The 19210-nt window shown below is 46.5% G+C and overlaps 1 protein-coding gene across 2 annotated transcripts in view; it reads left to right on the forward strand.

Moving 5' to 3' along the window:
• The first annotated feature begins 36 nt into the window (after nt 1-36).
• otogl (otogelin-like) overlaps nt 37-19210 on the forward strand; it is a 34866-nt gene continuing 15692 nt past the window's right edge. For both annotated transcript variants that reach the window (XM_076992587.1, XM_076992588.1), the window contains exons 1-32: nt 37-332; nt 709-751; nt 1272-1317; nt 1656-1734; nt 2014-2106; nt 2929-3083; nt 3694-3815; nt 4518-4723; nt 5022-5146; nt 5299-5405; nt 6114-6220; nt 6426-6551; nt 6919-7027; nt 7493-7539; nt 7723-7868; nt 8389-8521; nt 8963-9140; nt 9437-9561; nt 10403-10612; nt 10890-11055; nt 11165-11239; nt 11828-11871; nt 12252-12426; nt 12552-12659; nt 12758-12896; nt 13760-13894; nt 14077-14223; nt 14546-14665; nt 14958-15074; nt 15559-15715; nt 15988-16014; nt 16171-16344. In XM_076992587.1, coding sequence (XP_076848702.1) covers nt 260-332; nt 709-751; nt 1272-1317; nt 1656-1734; nt 2014-2106; nt 2929-3083; nt 3694-3815; nt 4518-4723; nt 5022-5146; nt 5299-5405; nt 6114-6220; nt 6426-6551; nt 6919-7027; nt 7493-7539; nt 7723-7868; nt 8389-8521; nt 8963-9140; nt 9437-9561; nt 10403-10612; nt 10890-11055; nt 11165-11239; nt 11828-11871; nt 12252-12426; nt 12552-12659; nt 12758-12896; nt 13760-13894; nt 14077-14223; nt 14546-14665; nt 14958-15074; nt 15559-15715; nt 15988-16014; nt 16171-16344 — 3814 coding nt within the window. In that variant the 5' untranslated portion in view covers nt 37-259. The remainder of the gene's footprint in view (nt 333-708; nt 752-1271; nt 1318-1655; nt 1735-2013; nt 2107-2928; nt 3084-3693; nt 3816-4517; nt 4724-5021; nt 5147-5298; nt 5406-6113; nt 6221-6425; nt 6552-6918; nt 7028-7492; nt 7540-7722; nt 7869-8388; nt 8522-8962; nt 9141-9436; nt 9562-10402; nt 10613-10889; nt 11056-11164; nt 11240-11827; nt 11872-12251; nt 12427-12551; nt 12660-12757; nt 12897-13759; nt 13895-14076; nt 14224-14545; nt 14666-14957; nt 15075-15558; nt 15716-15987; nt 16015-16170; nt 16345-19210) is intronic.

Consider the following 19210-nt stretch of genomic DNA (forward strand, 5'->3'; position numbering starts at 1 on the left):
GAACACCTGACGCGCAGGTGTACTTGACATTCTTATTCTAACCTCGCGCACCACGAACAGCCCAGACCCTCCAAAGCCCTTCAACGAAGATGGAAATTGTACGCGACCCGCTGTGGACAAAAGCTCATCACTCTGCCTAACTTAACTTTAGACAGTTAAGTCATTTTTGAAATCGTCTCATAAACGTTGACAGCTTTCTTGAGTCCACAAAAAATGGCCTCATAATTTTAAATCGTTTCCATAAGGACGCTGCTCGGAGATGAACGAACAGCGGAACGTGAAACCCTTTTCTCTCTGTACACTATTCATCCTAAAACTGTTCGTACTTCAAGGTAAGTATTACAATTCATGTGCTGAGTGCTGTCGAATTTTTCTGAAGGATGTTTGACTAATGCGAGTGTACCAGATCCCCAAATTCTGTTGGAGGTTAAACAGATCAATACAACAACTAGATTATTACGTAGACGCAGCTAGAGTTTAATTTACAGGGTTAAAGGTGCATTACGTCCCACGACAGTAAACTGTCATTGAAGAGCATGTACACGTGACACGCTGCTGTCTAGGTAGGCTACTAGCGTCTATATGATTGTTGAGTAAGGTCTATGAGAAGATTGTATTAATTAGCTATATCTTTGTGTACGTTTGGTTGTGAAGTCAATGTGCCACTATTGTTGGAACTTAACTGAGAGTTAATTTCCCCCTTTTTAGAATTTTTTTGCCAGGTATCAAAACCAGACAATAACTTGTACAGGTAAACTACATGTTCTTCTTTCTCGCTTTTCTTCTTTCCCCTATTTTCAAAATAATATGTGTTAATAGATGAGATAAATTTGACTTCGTTACATGAATGTAATATTGCGGATAATAAACTGGCAGAACAAATTTGAATATCTCAGTTAATCAGTGCAGATCTCACTGTATGTGTGTGTGTGTGTGTGTGTATGTTGGGGTGGTGGGGGTGGGGGGGATTGTGTGTGTGTGTGTGTGTGTGTGTGTGTGTGTGTGTGTGTGTGTGTGTGTGTGTGTGTGTGACAGAGAGAGAAATAGAAGATGAAAACTGGAACCTCTAATAGGTTTAATTAGTCCCAACTTAAAAGTTTCCCAGAAAATTCTGTGATAATTAATATTGCTGAAAAGGAGGATACTGAAGTGGGACTACTGAACTTTCTTCAGCATCACCATCACTGGAATGACTGTGTGGCATGTTAAGTAGCTGCACTCTCACCATCCCTGTGCTTCTAATACTGTTCTCTTTGTACTGCTTCTAAAAGGAGAGTTAATGCACTGCGCCAGAAACGAGATCTCTTCCGTGAGGAGGTGAGTATACCTAAAAGAAATGTCTGGGGAGTGGAACAACCACACAAACACACACACACACACACACACACACACACACACACACACACACACACACACACACACACACACACACACACACACACACACACACAGTGCACTCTGAGTGTTGACAAAGCTGTCTTTGTAGAGTTAGCACAACTGCTACAGAACTAAGAGTTTAGCTCTCAGATCTCTGCAGATGTCATGCCATCTTAAAGACAGACTGGCAAACATGGCCAGACATGGCACTGTGTGTCCCATTCAGCTTACAACGAGACACAGTGCTCTCTCCACATTCACTGTCTTTCCTCTCGCAGACCTTTAGTGCAGTGCTGTCTGACTCAGCTCTCCCTCGACGTGTCCTCCACAATTACACTGCTCGAGATGCCTCCATGGGTAACACTGATACCACACACACACACACACACACACACACACACACACACACACACACACACACACACACACACACACACACACACACACACACACACACACATACACACCTATTTAACAGCAATGAAATGTGCCATATTTTTGACATATAATAGCGATGATGTGAGAGCTGATGTCCTTAAGATTATGTGTGTGTGTATTTGTGTGTGTGTGTGTGTGTGTGTGTGTGTGTGTGTGTGTGTGTGTGTGTGTGTGTGTGTTTGGTTGTGGTTTTGGTAGAGTACTGCGGATGTCTTAATGGAGGCTGGTGTCAGGAAGAGGGACACTGTGACTGTGCCCAGTTCCAGGCCGTGGGAGACCGTTGCCAGATCAGTGAGATACACAGCCACCATGCACAATTGAACACATAGAGCTATGTGCAGCCAATCAAGATGAGCACAAGACTTCATTGTAGGCTTAATTCCAGGAACTTGATATCAATGCTAAATACTCTGTCAATATTAACACTAAATACTCTTAAATGAAATGAGGCTCAATGCGATCAATTTAGGCAACTTAACGAAGTGTAATATATCACACAGTATGTATCTGGACCAGTCAGTATGGTTCATGCCTTTTGTGTATTTGTTGGCATTGGGTTACCAATGAGCTTGGAGCAAAGTGCTGGTGACAAAGGCCCTCTGTACATATGTTTAATTAACCGGGCATAGATCTCCTATAAAGCAGCCAGGTGTGTCCAGGGCAAGTGGAGGTTATTGTGAAAACCATGAGAAATTACTTAAAAGAGACAGCTTCCTGTGGAGGGGTATTGATACCACTGTTCAAGCAAAAAGAAAAAAAGTTTTGTAGCATCAGTATATCCAAAAGCATATATTTATTTATGTGTTATCCCTTATGTGAAAGCACAGAATACTAGAGATGAAAAGCTTATATTCAGACCTCAGTCACTTTCTTTTTATCCTTTAGGCCCCAGTGCCAGGGGTTTCTAACCATTATTCTGCAACTCTGTGGCTTTAATATACTGTACCTAGAGAGTGCTCAGATATTTCTATTTAAATGCAATATGCAAGACCTACTAAAGACCTGTTTTTCCACTTTATTTTAACCACTTTCAAATATTTGTAAGATGTTCATTGTTTAGACCAGCAGTTCTAAAGATATGTGATTTTTGTTTTGTTTTTTTCATGATGTCAGTTCCTAACCTGGGGCAAGACAGGGATGGAATTTGTCGTTCATGGGGTCAGTACCATTTTGAGACATTCGATGGAATGTACTTCTATTTCCCTGGAACGTGCTCATATATCCTTGCCAAAGACTGCCATTCATCAGAGCCTCAGTACACTGTGTGGGTGAGTTACGGATCCTTTTATCCTCTGTTTACGTCAAGCTCACACACAGACCACTGACTCACAGAGCACCAACTTACCCAGATGGCACTCACTGACCCATAGAAAACCCACTGATCCCCAGAGAACAGCCACTAACCCCATGCACACAGACTAACCCTGTGCACACCCACTCACACCGAGCACACCCACTCACCCCAGGCAGACCCACTAACCATGTGTATACCCACTAACCCCATGAGCACCCACTATCCCGAGTGCACCCACGAGCCTGAGCACGTCCACTAACCCTGAGCACACCCACTAAACCCCAAGAGCACCCACTAACCCCGAGCATGCCCACTAACCCTGAGCACACGACCTAACCCCGAGCACGCTCACTAAATCCCAGAGCACGCCCACTAACCTGCTGAGCACGCCCACTAACCCTGAGAGCATCCACTAACCCCTTGCAGTGAAAACTCATTTGGATTTTGAAAAGTATTGCTTTTACTATGTACAGTTAAGAGTATCAGATGAGCGATGAAAATGTAAAAAAAAGTAAACTAAAAATGACCTTACCCTCCTTCTCCATTCTCTCTCTTTCTCTCTCTGTCTCTCTCTCTATCATCAGGTCCATAACAGTCGTTCTTGTCAAGGTTCACTCTACTCATGCCCTCGTGCTCTCAGTCTTTTCTTTCCTGGCGAGGACGAGATCCACATTAGCGGCTACCAGGTGCTAAAGGGGCAGCAGAGGTGAGCTGCACACACCCTGCTGGGAGGATGAGGTAAAGAAGGGATGAAGATAGAAGAGGGAATGAGGGAAAGTCACTTGGCACTTCTGACACCATTTTCTCAACGCATTTACCCTACACAGTGGCGCAAAAAGGGGGTATGCAGTGTATGCGACACATAGGGGCGCTGCACTAGAGGGGGCGCCGAATCGATGCCAGAAAATTATTTGCCGAGTTGGTGGGGGGTGGGAGGTGGAGTGCGGGGGGCGCCGATAGTATGTTTGCATATGCCTCAGAAAGTATGTAGTTGCAACCCTGACCCTACATTTGTTTTCAATTTTTCACACAAGTATAGAAAAGATCTTGGATGAATATATCTAATATCTAGTTTTATAAGAACAATATGCAATTAATGTTATTAAGATTGTTCCTTTTAATAGGCTTTTAAGGGCTGTGTCCTTTAAATGTCCTACGAGTGTCCTAAATGTATTTCTAGACAGAAGCCAATTTGTTTACAGCAAGATCACCTCACTTAGACTAGACTAATTTTAGCAACAACATGGGAAACAGACAAATATTAGATACATTGTCTAAAATGTTAGTTCAAATCACAAAGTATTTCACAATTCTTTCATAGAGCAATTTTTGGAACTGCATTTTTGAAACCTTTTGAAATGTCAATGTTGTTGTATTGTATTTGTGTTATTTTTGACTCCTGGTATAGGCTGACCCTACCCCAGACGGTGCACAATGTGTTTATTGAACGGCTAGCCGACTACATCTTGGTGAAGAGCACATTCGGCTTCTCTCTGGCATGGGACGGGAGCTCGGGGGTCTACCTCAAAATGACAGAGAGCCACAAAGGCCGTCCTTGTGGGCTGTGTGGAAACTACAATGATGACGGATCGGATGATCTCAGCAACAGCCACGGTGAGACAAACAGCGCCCAGATGCACTTACAATATCAGTCAGCAAGCAGTTTAAACCAATTCTGTCAGCTCTGTACAAAGTTGGGCTCAACCAGACGGACCGGACCAGGACCTGCAGCGTGCATGGTCAGAGCGATCTGTTCCAGGGTTGAAGGATTCTATGTTCTGTGTTCGTAGTATGATTGTAAAGTCATATATGTCCATGCACATGTGAAATGTTGGCATGTTCTCTCTCTCTCTCCTTCATCTTAGCTGTGACACTGTAGCACTCTAGTGAGCTTGTTTGTTTCCCCTTGCAGGCGTGACCTCTGACGACGTGGCCGAGTTCGGGAACAGCTGGGCTTTGGAGCTTCCTCACGAGCACCCCTGTCCCGCAGTAGACGACGACTTCCCTGGACCGTGTTCATCAGAGTCAGACATGGATGTACGTCTGTCGCTAAAGGCTTTGTGGACAGAGAGCCCGGCGTGTCTGAGCCGGTGTTAGGACGCATGTGCATTGCCGGATGTAGGTTTGACCGTGGCTGTTCTTGCGTGATGTTTGCTGGATCTCACGTGTGTGTGATGTGACTCTAACAGGACGCCATCGAGAAGTGTAGCGCCATGCTCTTCTTTCCTTTCATCTCCTGCCATGAGAACATTGACCCCAATCCTTTTGTGGCCAGCTGTGTCTCTGACCTGTGTGTGTAAGTTACGCCAATATGTGAACGTGCATGTGTTTATGTGTGTGTGTGTTTGTGTATCTGCTCCTATGCGTCTACATGTGTTTAAACTATATAAACATTTACATGTTGACATGATTGTCCTGTAGTGAGAGATTCACCATATATGTTAACCCCTTGACAAAAATATCACTAGTTATATTTTTTGCAATGTTGACTCTTCACTCTTTTCAACATTCCACACTAAGCAATTACAACAGGATTATGGTAACTAAATGAAAGTACTTCTAGCATGAGTGTATATGTGTGTGTGTACTCATGTGAGTGTGTTAGATTGGATTAGATTGATTAAAGTGATAGTGATAGCTTGACATAGCTGCTATGGTTATGAGAAGGTTCTGCAACTGAGTGATCTGGTAGAAAGAGGATCAGATTCCAGCACTTTGAGTTGGGCAGTGGGGCACTTCCATTTTCTAGAGTTTCTAGAGTCAAGTGTTTACTGAATTAGTGTGTCCTGAATGTGTACTGACTAAATGTGTAGAGTGTGTACTATATGTTCATTCTGAAATGTATTGGAGGACATTAGACTTGTGATTGCTTTTGCAAAGTGATTATCATCTGTTTGCATTCGTCTTATCTTAACTTTTATTCATATTGAATGAACATTAGGTGCAACTCAAACCTAAATGTCACCATAAAAAAAACTGTGTAAACTGTGTTTGTCTTTTTTAGCTCGGATGATGAAGAGACGTTTTGCCGAACACTAGTGGAATACACCAGAGCCTGCTCACACGTTGGCTACCCTGTCCGAGAATGGAGAGACAGCTTCCCTGCTTGTGGTCAGTCTAGGTTTGCTACTTTACTGAGCCAATCAGGTCCCATATGCAGGTTTGCTAAGGGCATCTGGTCCAGAACAGGGTAACGTGGGAATGTACAATTTAACAACCAGTTTGCTGCACTCAGTAATGCTGTTGTACACATCATATGACACTTTGGCATCTAGTGTGCACTTTATAGTAAACATCGGTCTGTGTTGTGTTGCAGCGGATAGATGTGAGGACAGCTTTGTCCACAGAGACTGTATCAGCTGCTGTCCCCCCACCTGCACCTTTGAGAAGGAGTGTCTGGGCACTGATCTACACTGCCTGGACGGCTGCTACTGTCCTGATGGTGAGAGTTGTGGTGCAGTCATCCCTTCACATTACAGAGAGACATGGCACCGGATATCTGCGGAAACTAGTTTTCTCACAATGTTTTTAGCTACTGTATGTAATGTGAGATTTGTAGAAATTGAGATTCCAAATGTTGGGATAGGGAGACAGGTGTGTGTTTTGTGATTGTTTTTTTTTTCAGTTTTATCCAACTGAGTAATATAGAGTCTGTACAGTAAGCTTTAGCTGGAGATACTCTGCAGTTCTAGGTAAACATGATCATGTGCTGGTTCTTCTCCCTGGAGTTCTGATGGGCAGCAGGGGCCATGGCTATCCGCTCCCAACACTGTTTTCTCTGTTTGCTCTTCCCTCTTTCACTCTCGCAGGGCTGATTCTCCAAAATGGCACATGTATCCCAGTGTCTCAGTGTCCCTGTGTGTATCATGGAACTGCCTATCCTTTGGGCCACGTCCTGGAGCAGGAGTGTACTATCTGGTGAGAAGACATCATCTTTTAGATTGATAAGTCAGGTAAACTCATCCTTAAGAATGAAGTGCACTGTGGCTGGAGATGTCAGAATAGACTTGGAGAACCACAGGCTTCCTCAGACCCACGAGTACTGGCTTTTGTGTTATTTGAACATATGCATAATGGCTGGTTAGATTATCCAGAAAACACCACTGCCCTACCAGCAATCTCAGGCTTCGGTGGACGATTGCTTTAGCCATGGAGACCCTCCCCTGGATCAGGGCTCCAGGGCCATATTTGAGAGAGATCGTACATGGTGCAAAATTAACAAGCACATGATGTCATTTTTACACAGATGATGTCATAGGGCATTGCTGTTGTGGCTAACATTCATGCACCAAGGTTGTTCTAGCATGTGAGCACATTTGGGGTGGACAGAGCAATGTGCAGAATGTGTTGAGTGTATGTCACTAATAGAAATGATGTTTTCAGCGTCTGCATGGGAGGATCATGGAACTGCACTGAAAACAACTGCACTGGTAAGAACTCATGTGTTTCTGCTTTATCATGGTGTTTTCTCCACATGTATCTGCATCATCAGGTGGTCTTATTTAAATGGTCATAATTATGCACAAGCATAGCTGCAGTCCGTAGTGTCTTCGTGGTGCTGCCGGCGTGCGTGTGCTCTGAACCGTCACGTGAAACGTGTGTCTGATCTGCAGCGGAGTGCATGGTGATAGGTGACACACATGTGACCACCTTCGACGGCCACATGTTCCTGCACGCGGGCACGTGCCAGTACGTCCTGGCGAAGAGTCGCAGCAGTGCCAAGTTCACTGTTACGCTGCAGTACGCAGCCTGTGGACAGGTGAGGGTGCGAGCATGCGTGCGTGCGTTTCAGGGTGTTTCATATACAGTAAGAGGTCTGTTGATATTTCCTTGGATTCTGGGTAATTTTGATGACAACAACACTTGGGCGTGGCAGTCAGGCACAAACAACACAAAGGTAGAAAACATGCAGGTAATAAACTGACTCATTAAAGATCTGCTGTTTCTATTCTGAAGAATTAAAAAAACAAGAGTTTGTATCATACCTGCTTTAACAGACCTGCGCTAAAATACCTGTGTAAACATTCCTATCATAAAGAGATAAACTGGATCAGTTGTATAACTTGTATACCTGGAGGTGCCTGTATTTTTCAGGGCACATAGGAAACATTGGAATGTTTTGGGTAAAATTTATGAGCAGTTGGAATAGAAATAGTAACTGTCTGTGTGTGTGTGTTTATGCGTACGTATGTATGTGAGTGTGTGCGTGTGTGTGTGCGTGCACACGTGTGCGTGTGTGTGTGTTCATCACGTTTTATCTTGTTGGTTGTGTTACTCAGTCTCAGGAGCACTCCTGTACTCACTCAGTGACCCTGGTGGTGGATGAAGATGTCAGCAGACAGGTGACCCTCACTAATGAAGGAGAGGTCATCATCGGAGCCAGCATGTCAATCCACTTGCCTTACTCAGATGGTAAGACCAGGATTTAGGGCTCTGGTACATTCAGCTGAAAGGACCAAGTTCTGCATAAGGAACAGTGTCATGCAAAATGTATTAATAAACTTACGTTTTGGTAGTTGCTGTTTAACATCATCAATATTACACCTTCAATTGGAACCTGAGTTTGGTTTACAGTGAGCTCACACCAGTTTGTTCCCAGTCAAACTGGCAGTGTTCTCATCAGCTGAAACAGATGACCTAATGCTCACCTCTCTGTTATAGAGATGCTATCTATTCAAGGGCATTGCTGTCCAGTTCAGGAGTTCATTATTGGCTGATGTATTTACTTGTGCTTGTTTTGAAGGAAGCACACGTTAGTCTTCATTCTTCAAGTTTAGCTGTCATGCCACACGAGAGATGTAATGCCCACTGGTATCCACATGTGTCTTGTGTGTGTGTGTGTGTGTGTTTCAGATGTGTTGGAAGTGCGCAGGCTGACATCTGTGTTTGTGGGCCTGCGTGCTTCCTTTGGCTTGAGGATGCATTATGACTGGCGTGGTGGGCGGATCTACCTGCAGCTGGACAGCACCTGGACCGGCGCCACACTCGGCCTCTGTGGAACCCTGAACGGCAACCTGCGAGATGACTTCCTGTGAGCTTCTGCTGTTCCATCACTTTACATCCAGTTACCAAAGTCTCAGCAAAATCAGCTACAGAATATTTATAAAGGAAGAAAACAGATTGGATCTTAAAAATTGTACTTTCATCTACGGGTTTCGGTGATGTGTGCTAGATCTTGTAGATTCCCTGTAGATCATTCTGAGGGTGATACTAAATACTCTTTATTGTATGTGCACTATGTATAAGGCTGCCTGGGTCCTATGTAAGAGTTAAGCATTTGAGTCAGAGTTACCGTGTACACATGAATGCCCTGCTGTTGTGTCTCAGCTCTCCTGCTGGTATGATAGAAGGAACTCCACAGCTGCATGTTAACGCCTGGAAAGTGTCGTCAGCGTGCATCAGCCCCGTTAACGTCCCCATCATCGACCCCTGTGAGATGAACCAGCAAAACGGTACGTATCTGCCATCATACACCAGCTTAACTAGAACACCATAACACACCCAGGTAAGGATCCAGAAACTGGACGTTCCAAGTCGTGTAGTGTGGTCCATATGTCTTTGCATAGTAGCTGCATATTTGACCCTTTGCTTCAGTGCACTGCTCTGCCTCCCAGGGTGTCTTGTCTTGTCATGTGAAATACATGTTCAGGGGTTCATTTGTCTCCCTGGCCTTCAAGACGCCCCTGGTGCTTTAGCAGCATGTGTTGTCCTGGACGAGCACTGCCTACTGCATTCTGAGTCACACAGGAGGACGAGCACTGTTGAGACGCTTCCGGACACTTCACAGTCTCCTTGCTGCATTTTACATTGACATGATCAGACAAACACGTTCCACTGGCAGTCTTATATGTCCATGACATCATGGTTCACATATGTGGGGTGGGGGACACGTGGGGTGCTTTACTCTCCATGACCCACATGTGCGTTCATCTGTGATCGGACATTAGCACTTTAGAGGATCTGTGACTTCTTTCTGGTCCTCTTTGACACATATTCAGCAGGTGAGAAGGAGGGTTTGCTGTTTGAAAATGTTCTGGTCTTCTGTGGATCAGGGCACCTGCAATAAGCAGTTAACTATGTTATGTGTTAACTATGAATGCAGTGATGTTGGTGTCAGTGAAGTGCCTGAGAAGCTGAGAATCTGTCCAGCTCTTTTTATAGAAGTCTGCATTAAAAGGGCTGTTAATCCTATATGGCTCATCAAATATAGATGCTAGTAGCTTTTATGGACGGCACTGCATGTACAGTACATATTGCTGCATGGTGGTGCAGTAAGGGTGTGTTGTGTTGCAGTGTTCTACGCCTCGGTGTGCGATGTTCTGATGGGAGACGTGTTTGCACCGTGCCACGCCTACGTGGGCCCCAACGTGTACCAGCAGCAGTGCCATTACCAGGCGTGCCGCTGTGGGGGCGCATGCCTGTGCTCCGCCCTCGCCCACTACGCCTACGTCTGCCTCAAACACCACGTCACCATCAACTTCAGGGCCCACGTCTCTGAATGTGGTGCGTCTGCATACACACTTGTTGAGTGCTGTTGAGCTGCTGATTCCAGACGAACAGCTTTGATGTGTGTGTGTGTGTGTGTGTGTGTGCGTGTGTGTGTGCGTGTGCGTGTGTGCGTGCGTGCGTGCGTGCGTGTGCATGCGTGCGCGCGTGTGTGTGTGTGTGTGCTGTGTGTGCGTGCGTGCGTGCGCGTGCGTGTGCGTGCGTGCGTGCGTGCGTGCGTGTGTGCGTGTGTGCGTGTGTGTGTGTGTGTGTGTGTGTGTGTGTGTGTGTGCAGGCATGGTGTGTTTGGGTGGGATGATGTACCATTCCTGCACGTCATCGTGTGGGAGGACGTGCCAGTCGGTGGGCAGCAGTGAAGTGTGTGACGGGGACTGTGCAGAAGGGTGCAGCTGCACAGACGGAATGTTCTACGACCACGCCCGCCAGCGCTGTGTACCGCTGTAAGCCTGCACACACATATCCAACAACTACGCCTGGCGATTTCGTTGGCTGATTTTATTCTTTTTTAAGCATACGCCCCCCAACTCACATGGCAGTGTGTCTCTCCAGCTCTCAGTGCCACTGTTACTTCATGGGGTCAGTGTTCCAGCCAGGGGAAGTCTCCTTTAGCTCCTCTGGGCCTTGGTGAGTTTGTGTGTGTGTGTGTGTGTGTGTGTGTGTGTGTGTGTGTGTGTGTGTGTGTGTGTGTGTGTGTGTGTGTGTGTGTATGTGTGTGTGTGTGTGTAATACAAAGTGTCCTCTTGGTAATGTTTTGTTGCACATTACAAATGTATACATCCCGAATGTATAAATTGATATTCTAATTTCAACATTCAGTATAAAATCCCCTTTCAGTATGTCACTTTCAAAATGGCCATGTGTATTAAGGAGAAATAAAGCAATAATTAAATTAATGCCTACAACAGTAGACTATAAAGACAAAAATACAGAGAATTTTAGACAAAACATACATTAATATTAAAACAATATGAAATATAAATCCACTGCAGATAATTTAAACTTTTTAAAACAACTTTTAGACTACAAGCTTCTGAACTCAAAATATTCAGAAGCTAATTTCACTCGCAAGATTAAATTAGCAAATGCTAAATTCCCAAAGGTGGTTTTACCTGTTCTATCATGTGAAGGTTGTCGTGCTAACTGTGTTAGCTGTTAGCACAGTGTCTATGGTCTGTGTGGGCTGATGGGAACCTCTGTGACATTTGTTTATAGTCTCTGCAGAAACGCCCGCATGGAGTGTGTACCTGAAGAAAGAGGTAAACCTACCGTTTACAAATCTACCATCTCTGTGGACACAGCCTGTTCTTGTTTAAGCACGTCATCTTTGTGCAAACTCAATTTTGACTGTCTGCTTCAGAAAGAGCCCAGTTGGAAGGGTTCACACCTCATTCAACAAATGTAATAAGTGTAATGAATCAGAGGCAGAGAGAGAAACAGATAGGAAAAGTGTGAGAGAGGAAGAGAGACAAAGACTGAGAGAGGGGAGCTTTTTACACTCTCTCACCACTGTTTTCACTGTTCTCTTTACTCTGTATTGTTTGTACTGCAAACCATCTTTGTTTTTGATGTTTGTTGTTGTGTTTGATGTTCATTGTGGGGCTTTCTCAGCTTCTCCCATTCCTTCTGCTCCCTTCAGAGCCTGAGAGAGGTGACTGTCCAAATGGAAAAGTTTACTATAACTGCAGGGGTCAGCTTGGGGCGGGGCCATCTGGAGTGGGCGTGGCCTGTGAGCGGACATGTAGGAACCTGATGTTGAACCTCACCTGTCCTCCCATGACCCCCTGCGTGCCAGGGTGTGGCTGTCCTGCAGGGTACTGTCTCCCTCTGCCTACAGTGGCACATGTGACACGTATGGAACATGTGACACAGAACATGTTAAGCATGTTAAAAATGGTTACACATGTTAAATGCGTCACTGTATGTTTTGCATTCACAGACTGGTTGGTCATAACGGACACTGCTATTACCCAGAGAACTGCCCGTGTACCTGGCAAGGTCTGGAATATCTTCCTGGAGAGACAGTGGAGACTCCCTGCTACCGCTGGTCAGTGTGTTTCTACAGAGGATTGTTTCTTATTAAAGAGGACGATAACTAAAGTGTCTTGAGCAGTTCTTTAATCTTCAGCATGTGTGTGTCTTCAGCGTGTGCCATCGTGGGTTCTTTAACTGCACCTACTTTCCCTGCCCGGCTATCTGCACCATCTACAGCGACCGTCATTACCACACGTTCGACGGCCTGGAATACGACTACGTCAGCGACTGTCAGGTGTACCTAGTAAAGGTACACCTAGCTGACAAGGGCCTGTGTGTGTGTGTGTGAGGGGGAGAGTGTGTGTGTGTGGGTGGGTGTGTGAGGTTCACCATTCAAGAATAATCGTCAGTGAGCGTCACTCATTGTGGACAGTTTGTGAGCAAATCAGATTTTTTTTTCAGGTTTTAAGTAGAAAGGAACGACCAGCTTCTGTGAACTGACTTTCATCACATCCACAGCGACACACTTTTAAACTTGCCAAGGCGTTCTCAAAAACAACAAAGCGGCTGAGGAGGCGTGTGTGTGTGGGAGTGTGCAGGTTCGCCGGGCGGCTCTCTGTCAGGCTGGATAGTGTGGCAGGAAGGGAGGCAGCTCCCACAGCCGCTAATCTTGGGAAAATCAGAGTGGATCTTTAATTAGAGCGGGAGCGCTGTAACGGAGCCCTGGTGAATGTCAGAGCTTGCGAGCTAACACAGCACACCAACTCAGCACAGGCCCAAGGCTAACAAAGAGCAATCTGTTCCCAATCAGCCTCCGCACTGCAATCTGCTACTGCGCCTAGTGTGTGCGTCTGTGTGCGTCTGGCTGTCCGTCTGTGTGTGTCGGAGCTGTGTCGGTGAATGGACTTTGGTGTCTGCTAAAGGGCAGCAAGTCTCTGAGGAGACCACTGATCTACTCAGGGGACAGAGCCCGCCACCATTACAACACACACACACACACACACACACACACACACACACACACACACACACACACACACACACACACACACACACACACACACACACACACACACACACATTGTGATTATTTGGTATTGTTTGTTATTAAAATGTCTTCACATTTGATGTTCGTCTGATAAAGATTTCAATTGTTTTGTGATTTGTAAATAGAGCATAGGTGATACAGATATTTCCATCACGGCTCAGAATAAAGACTGCTACGAGAGTGGAATAGTTTGTATGAAGAACCTGCTGATCTATGTTGGTCTAACTAAACTCCACTTCAGTGATAACTCCGGCAAACCTGTGAGTCACAACGTAAACAGCTATAACTCCGGCAAACCTGTGAGTCACAACGTAAACAGCTCTAACGACCATTTAACACACACTGAAAAAACGCCCTCAGTTTGTGAACATGCTGGAGTGTGGAGTGTTTATGGTGTGTGCGGGTGGAGCTCACTGGCGTTGTGTCTGCGGTGTCTTTTCAGAGTTCCTCCACAGTGGTGGGGCGGGGCTATGAGTTTGAGCTGTGGGGCGCTGGCTACTACACCGTGGTGCATTTCCCCACCCAGGACCTGACGGTCCTCTGGGACCGTAAAACCACCGTCCACATTCGAGCGGGGCCACGATGGAAGGTTTGAGGCTGTCGCTTCGGAATTGACTTGAATATAGACACACACACACACACACATACACACACACACACACACACACACACACACACACACACACACACACACACACATACACACACACACACACACACACATACACACATACACATACACACACACACACACACACACACACACACACACACACACACACATACACACACACACACACACACACACACATACACACACACACACACACACACACACACACAAACACACACACACAAACAAACACACACACAAGCCTGAGCTGTTACCAATTGTTTTCATTTGTCATCAGGGACAGTTTAGCGGCATGTGTGGCAACTTTGACATGGCGACAGTGAATGACATGACCACTGCAGGACACATGGAGGTCAGCAACGCTCAGGCGTTTGGAGACAGCTGGGCCCTGGGCCAGGTACACATGCTGACACCGGTGATCAGACCATGACTGCCTGGCCAAGACATTAAGAGGCAGGAAATATAAGACGATAAACTCCAGTCATAACAGGTTGTCTGGGTCTAAATGGTAATCTGGAGCAGTCAGGAACACGATAAGGCGTCCCCAGTAGATAATGGTTTGTCTCTTTAGGTGTAAAAATAAGTCATCCTCCTTATGTTGTATTTGTGTGTGCGTGTGCGTGTGCGTGTTTGTGTGTGTGTGTGTGTGTGTGTGTGTGTGTGTGTGTGTGTGTGTGTGTCGTGCGTAGTGTGAGAGTGACTTTGTGGTGCAGAGGCCGTGTGAAGCAGACCTGAGCAGACAGCCGTACGCCAAGCGAGAATGTGGACTCCTCTACAGTGACGTTTTTGCTCCGTGTCACAATGTGGTGAGTACACTCCCTCAGGAGTTCACTGACACATTCCGTATACGGAAAAGGGCACTGCTTACCCACAGCCCCACACACACGATTTACACCACTAACACACACTCCCCCATTCCACAACCTCGCCCCCACCAGCCCCGGTTTCAAACACAGTGGTGATGCGCCCGCTGATAGCCAAGAAGATGATAATCAGTGATGAGAAAATGCTTTACAGCATTCTAGCGTTTGGCCAGCAGGAGGGGTAGTAGCCCCATGAACTAAATGGTGACACATACAGTATTCTGTTCATTTATCAAACTTGTGCTATTTGCAGGATTATTTGTATTTGATGTGTATTGTGAAGTGTCAGTGTGTGACTGATACCCCCTGGTTTATGATGGAGATTTTCATGGTATGAAGGGGAGGGTAAGTGAATCGTTGAGCTCCAGGACCTACCTGGCGGTATTGTGCTGTGGGCATTAGTGTGACTAATCTCTCCGACCCCCAGGTGGATGTGACCTGGTTCTATAAGAACTGTCTGACAGACACGTGCAACTGCAATCGTGGTGGTGACTGTGAGTGCTTGTGCACCAGTATCGCTGCGTACGCTCACAAGTGCTGTCAGCATGGTGTTACCGTGTACTGGAGGTCACCCACTGTCTGCCGTAAGTGCACGCACACACACATTTGTGTATACACACACATGCACATGCACGCGCACTTACAACATACACATGTACAAGCAGATGCACAGGTGCAGGCACACACACACACACACACACACACACACACACACACACACACACACACACACACACACACACACACACACACAGGTTCTGTACATGCACCACCAAAACAATGGCACACATCAGGTGACCTGTTTCCACCATGCACATGCAAATGTTTTGCTAAATTTCTTTTGTTCTTGTTCTAGCCTATGACTGTGAATACTACAACCAAGGTAGAGTTGCCCCCTCATCTATATTTCAGATCCTTCACTTCATCATTTTAAAATCCGCCTTTAACAATCTGAAATACACATACAGAGAATCTTAGTGTTATTTGTGTGTGTGTGTGTGTGTGTGTGTGTGTGTGTGTGTGTGTGATGTGTGTACAGAGCTCGGTGAGGGTCCGTTCACACTGTCCAGTGCTGAGTGGAATGACTCTGTCTGTGTGTTCGGTGCCAACACCAGTGGTGGGGAGGTGTTCCCCCTGCTGAGGAGCAGCGCTTTGCCTCCCTCTATGCTCAATGTCATGATCACCAGCGGCCTGCACAAGGACCGAGCTTCACGTACGAGTGCACACGCTGCCTCCTGCTACCACATTCTCCCCTCATTCTCCCCTCATTCTCCCCTCATTCTCCCCTCATTCTCTCACATTCTCCCTCATTCTCCCACATTCTCTCCTCATTCTCCACTCATTCTCCACTCATTCTCCCCTCATTCTCCCCTCATTCTCCCTCATTCTCCCCTCATTCTCCCCTCATTCCCCTCATTCTCCCCTCATTCTCCCCTCATTCTCTCACATTCTCCCTCATTCTCTCTCCCCTCATTCTCCCCTCATTCTCCCACATTCTCTCCTCATTCTCTCCTCATTCTCCCACATTCTCCTCATTCTCCCTCATTCTCCCTCATTCTCCCTCATTCTCCCTCATCCCTCATTCTCCCTCATTCTCTCCTCATTCTCTCCTCATTCTCCCTCATTCTCCCCTCATTCTCCCCTCATTCTCTCCTCATTCTCTCCTCATTCTCCCTCATTCTCCCCTCATTCTCCCTCATTCTCCCCTCATTCTCTCACATTCCCCCTCATTCTCCCTCATTCTCCCCTCATTCTCCCCTCATTCTCCCCTCGTTCTCCCTCGTTCTCCCCTCATTCTCCCTCATTCTCCCCTCATTCTCCCTCATTCTCCCTCATTCTCCCTCATTCTCCCACACATTCTCCACTCATTCTCCACTCATTCTCCAACATTCTCCCTCATTCCCCCTCATTCTCCCCTCATTCTCCCTCATTCTCCCCTCATTCTCCACTCATTCTCCCTCATTCTCCCCTCATTCTCCCCTCATTCTCCACTCATTCTCCCCATTCTTTCACATTCTCCCTCATTCTCCCTCATTCTCCCTCATTCTCCTCATTCTCCCTCATTCTCCACCATTCTCTCTCGATTCTCCCTCATTCTCCCTCATTCTCCCCTCATTCTCCTCATCACATTCTCCCTCATTCTCCCTCATCCTCCATTCTCCCCTCTTCCATTCTCCCTCATTCTCCCCTCATTTCTCCCTCATTCTCCCTCATTCTCCCCTCATTCTCCCTCATTCTCCCTCATTCTCCCCTCATTCTCCCCTCATTCTCCCTCATTCTCCCCTCATTCTCCCCTCATTCTCCTCATTCTCCCTCATTCTCCCTCATTCTCCTCATTCTCCCCTCATTCTCCCCTCATTCTCCCTCATTCTCCCACACATTCTCCACTCATTCTCCACTCATTCTCTCACATTCTCCCTCATTCTCCCACACATTCTCTCACACATTCTCCCCTCATTCTCCCACATTCTCCCCTCATTCTCCCCTCATTCTCCCTCAGTCTGCCACATTCTCCCCTCATTCTCCCACACATTCTCCCCTCATTCTCCCACATTCTCCCTCATTCTCCCTCATTCTCCCCTCATTCTCCCTCATTCCCCCTCATTCTCCCTCATTCTCCCCTCATTCTCCCCTCATTCTCCCTCATTCTCCCCTCATTCTCCACTCATTCTCCCCTCATTCTTTCACATTCTCCCTCATTCTCCCACATTCTCTCCTCATTCTCCCCTCATTCTCCCCTCATTCTCCCACACATTCTCCACTCATTCTCTCACATTCTCCCTCATTCTCCCTCATTCTCCCTCATTCTCCCCTCATTCTCCCCTCATTCTCCCTCATTCTCCCTCATTCTCCCCTCATTCTCCACTCATTCTCCACTCATTCTCTCACATTCTCCACTCATTCTCCCCTCATTCTCCCCTCATTCTCCCACACATTCTCTCACACATTCTCCCCTCATTCTCCCCTCATTCTCCCACACATTCTCTCACACATTCTCCCCTCATTCTCCCACATTCTCCCCTCATTCTCCCCTCATTCTCCCTCAGTCTGCCACATTCTCCCCTCATTCTCCCACACATTCTCCCACACATTCTCCCCTCATTCTCCCACATTCTCCCTCAGTCTCCCACATTCTCCCCTCATTCTCCCACATTTTCCCCTCAGTCTCCCACATTCTCATCTCAGTCTCCCACATTCTCCCCTCATTCTCCCACACATTCTCCCCTCATTTTCCCATATTCTCACCAGAGTCTCCCACATTCTCCCCTCATTCACCCACACATTCTCCCCTCATTCTCTTCTCATTCTCCCACATTTTCCCCTCAGTCTCCCTCATTCTCTTCTCATTCTCCCACGTTTTCCCCTCATTTTCCCATTCTCCCACATTTTCCCCTAAGTCTCCCACATTCTCCCACATTTTTCCCTCAGTCTCCCACATTCTCCCCTCATTTTCCCACATTCTCGCCTCAGTCTCCCACATTCTCGCCTCAGTCTCCCACATTCTCACCTCAGTCTCCCACATTCTCCCCTCATTCTCTTCTCATTCTCCCACATTTTCCCCTCAGTCTCCCACATTCTCCCCTCATTTTCCCACATTTTCCCCTCAGTCTCCCACATTCTCCCTTCATTCTCCCCTCATTCTCCCACATTCTCCCTCATTTTCCCACATTCTCCCACATTCTCTCCTCATTCTCCCACATTTTTCCCTCAGTCTCCCACATTCTCCCCTCATTCTCTTCTCATTCTCCCACATTTTCCCCTCAGTCTCCCACATTCTCCCCTCATTTTCTCACATTCTCCCACATTTTCCCCTCAATCTCCCACATTCTCCCCTCATTCTCTCACATTCTCCCTCATTTTCCCACATTCTCCCACTTTCTCTCCTCATTCTCCCACATTTTTCCCTCAGTCTCCCACATTCTCCCCTCATTTTCCCACATTCTCATCTCAGTCCCCCACATTCTCTCCTTAGTATCCCACATTCTCCCCTCATTCTCACTCATTCTCCCACATTCTCCAACCATCTCCAACCATCTCCCATTCTCTTTTTGGTGCTCAGTGGCTGTGGCGAGTATTAG

This window comes from Brachyhypopomus gauderio, chromosome 2, assembly GCF_052324685.1.
Source record: "Brachyhypopomus gauderio isolate BG-103 chromosome 2, BGAUD_0.2, whole genome shotgun sequence".
In the NCBI taxonomy this organism is placed as follows: domain Eukaryota; kingdom Metazoa; phylum Chordata; class Actinopteri; order Gymnotiformes; family Hypopomidae; genus Brachyhypopomus; species Brachyhypopomus gauderio.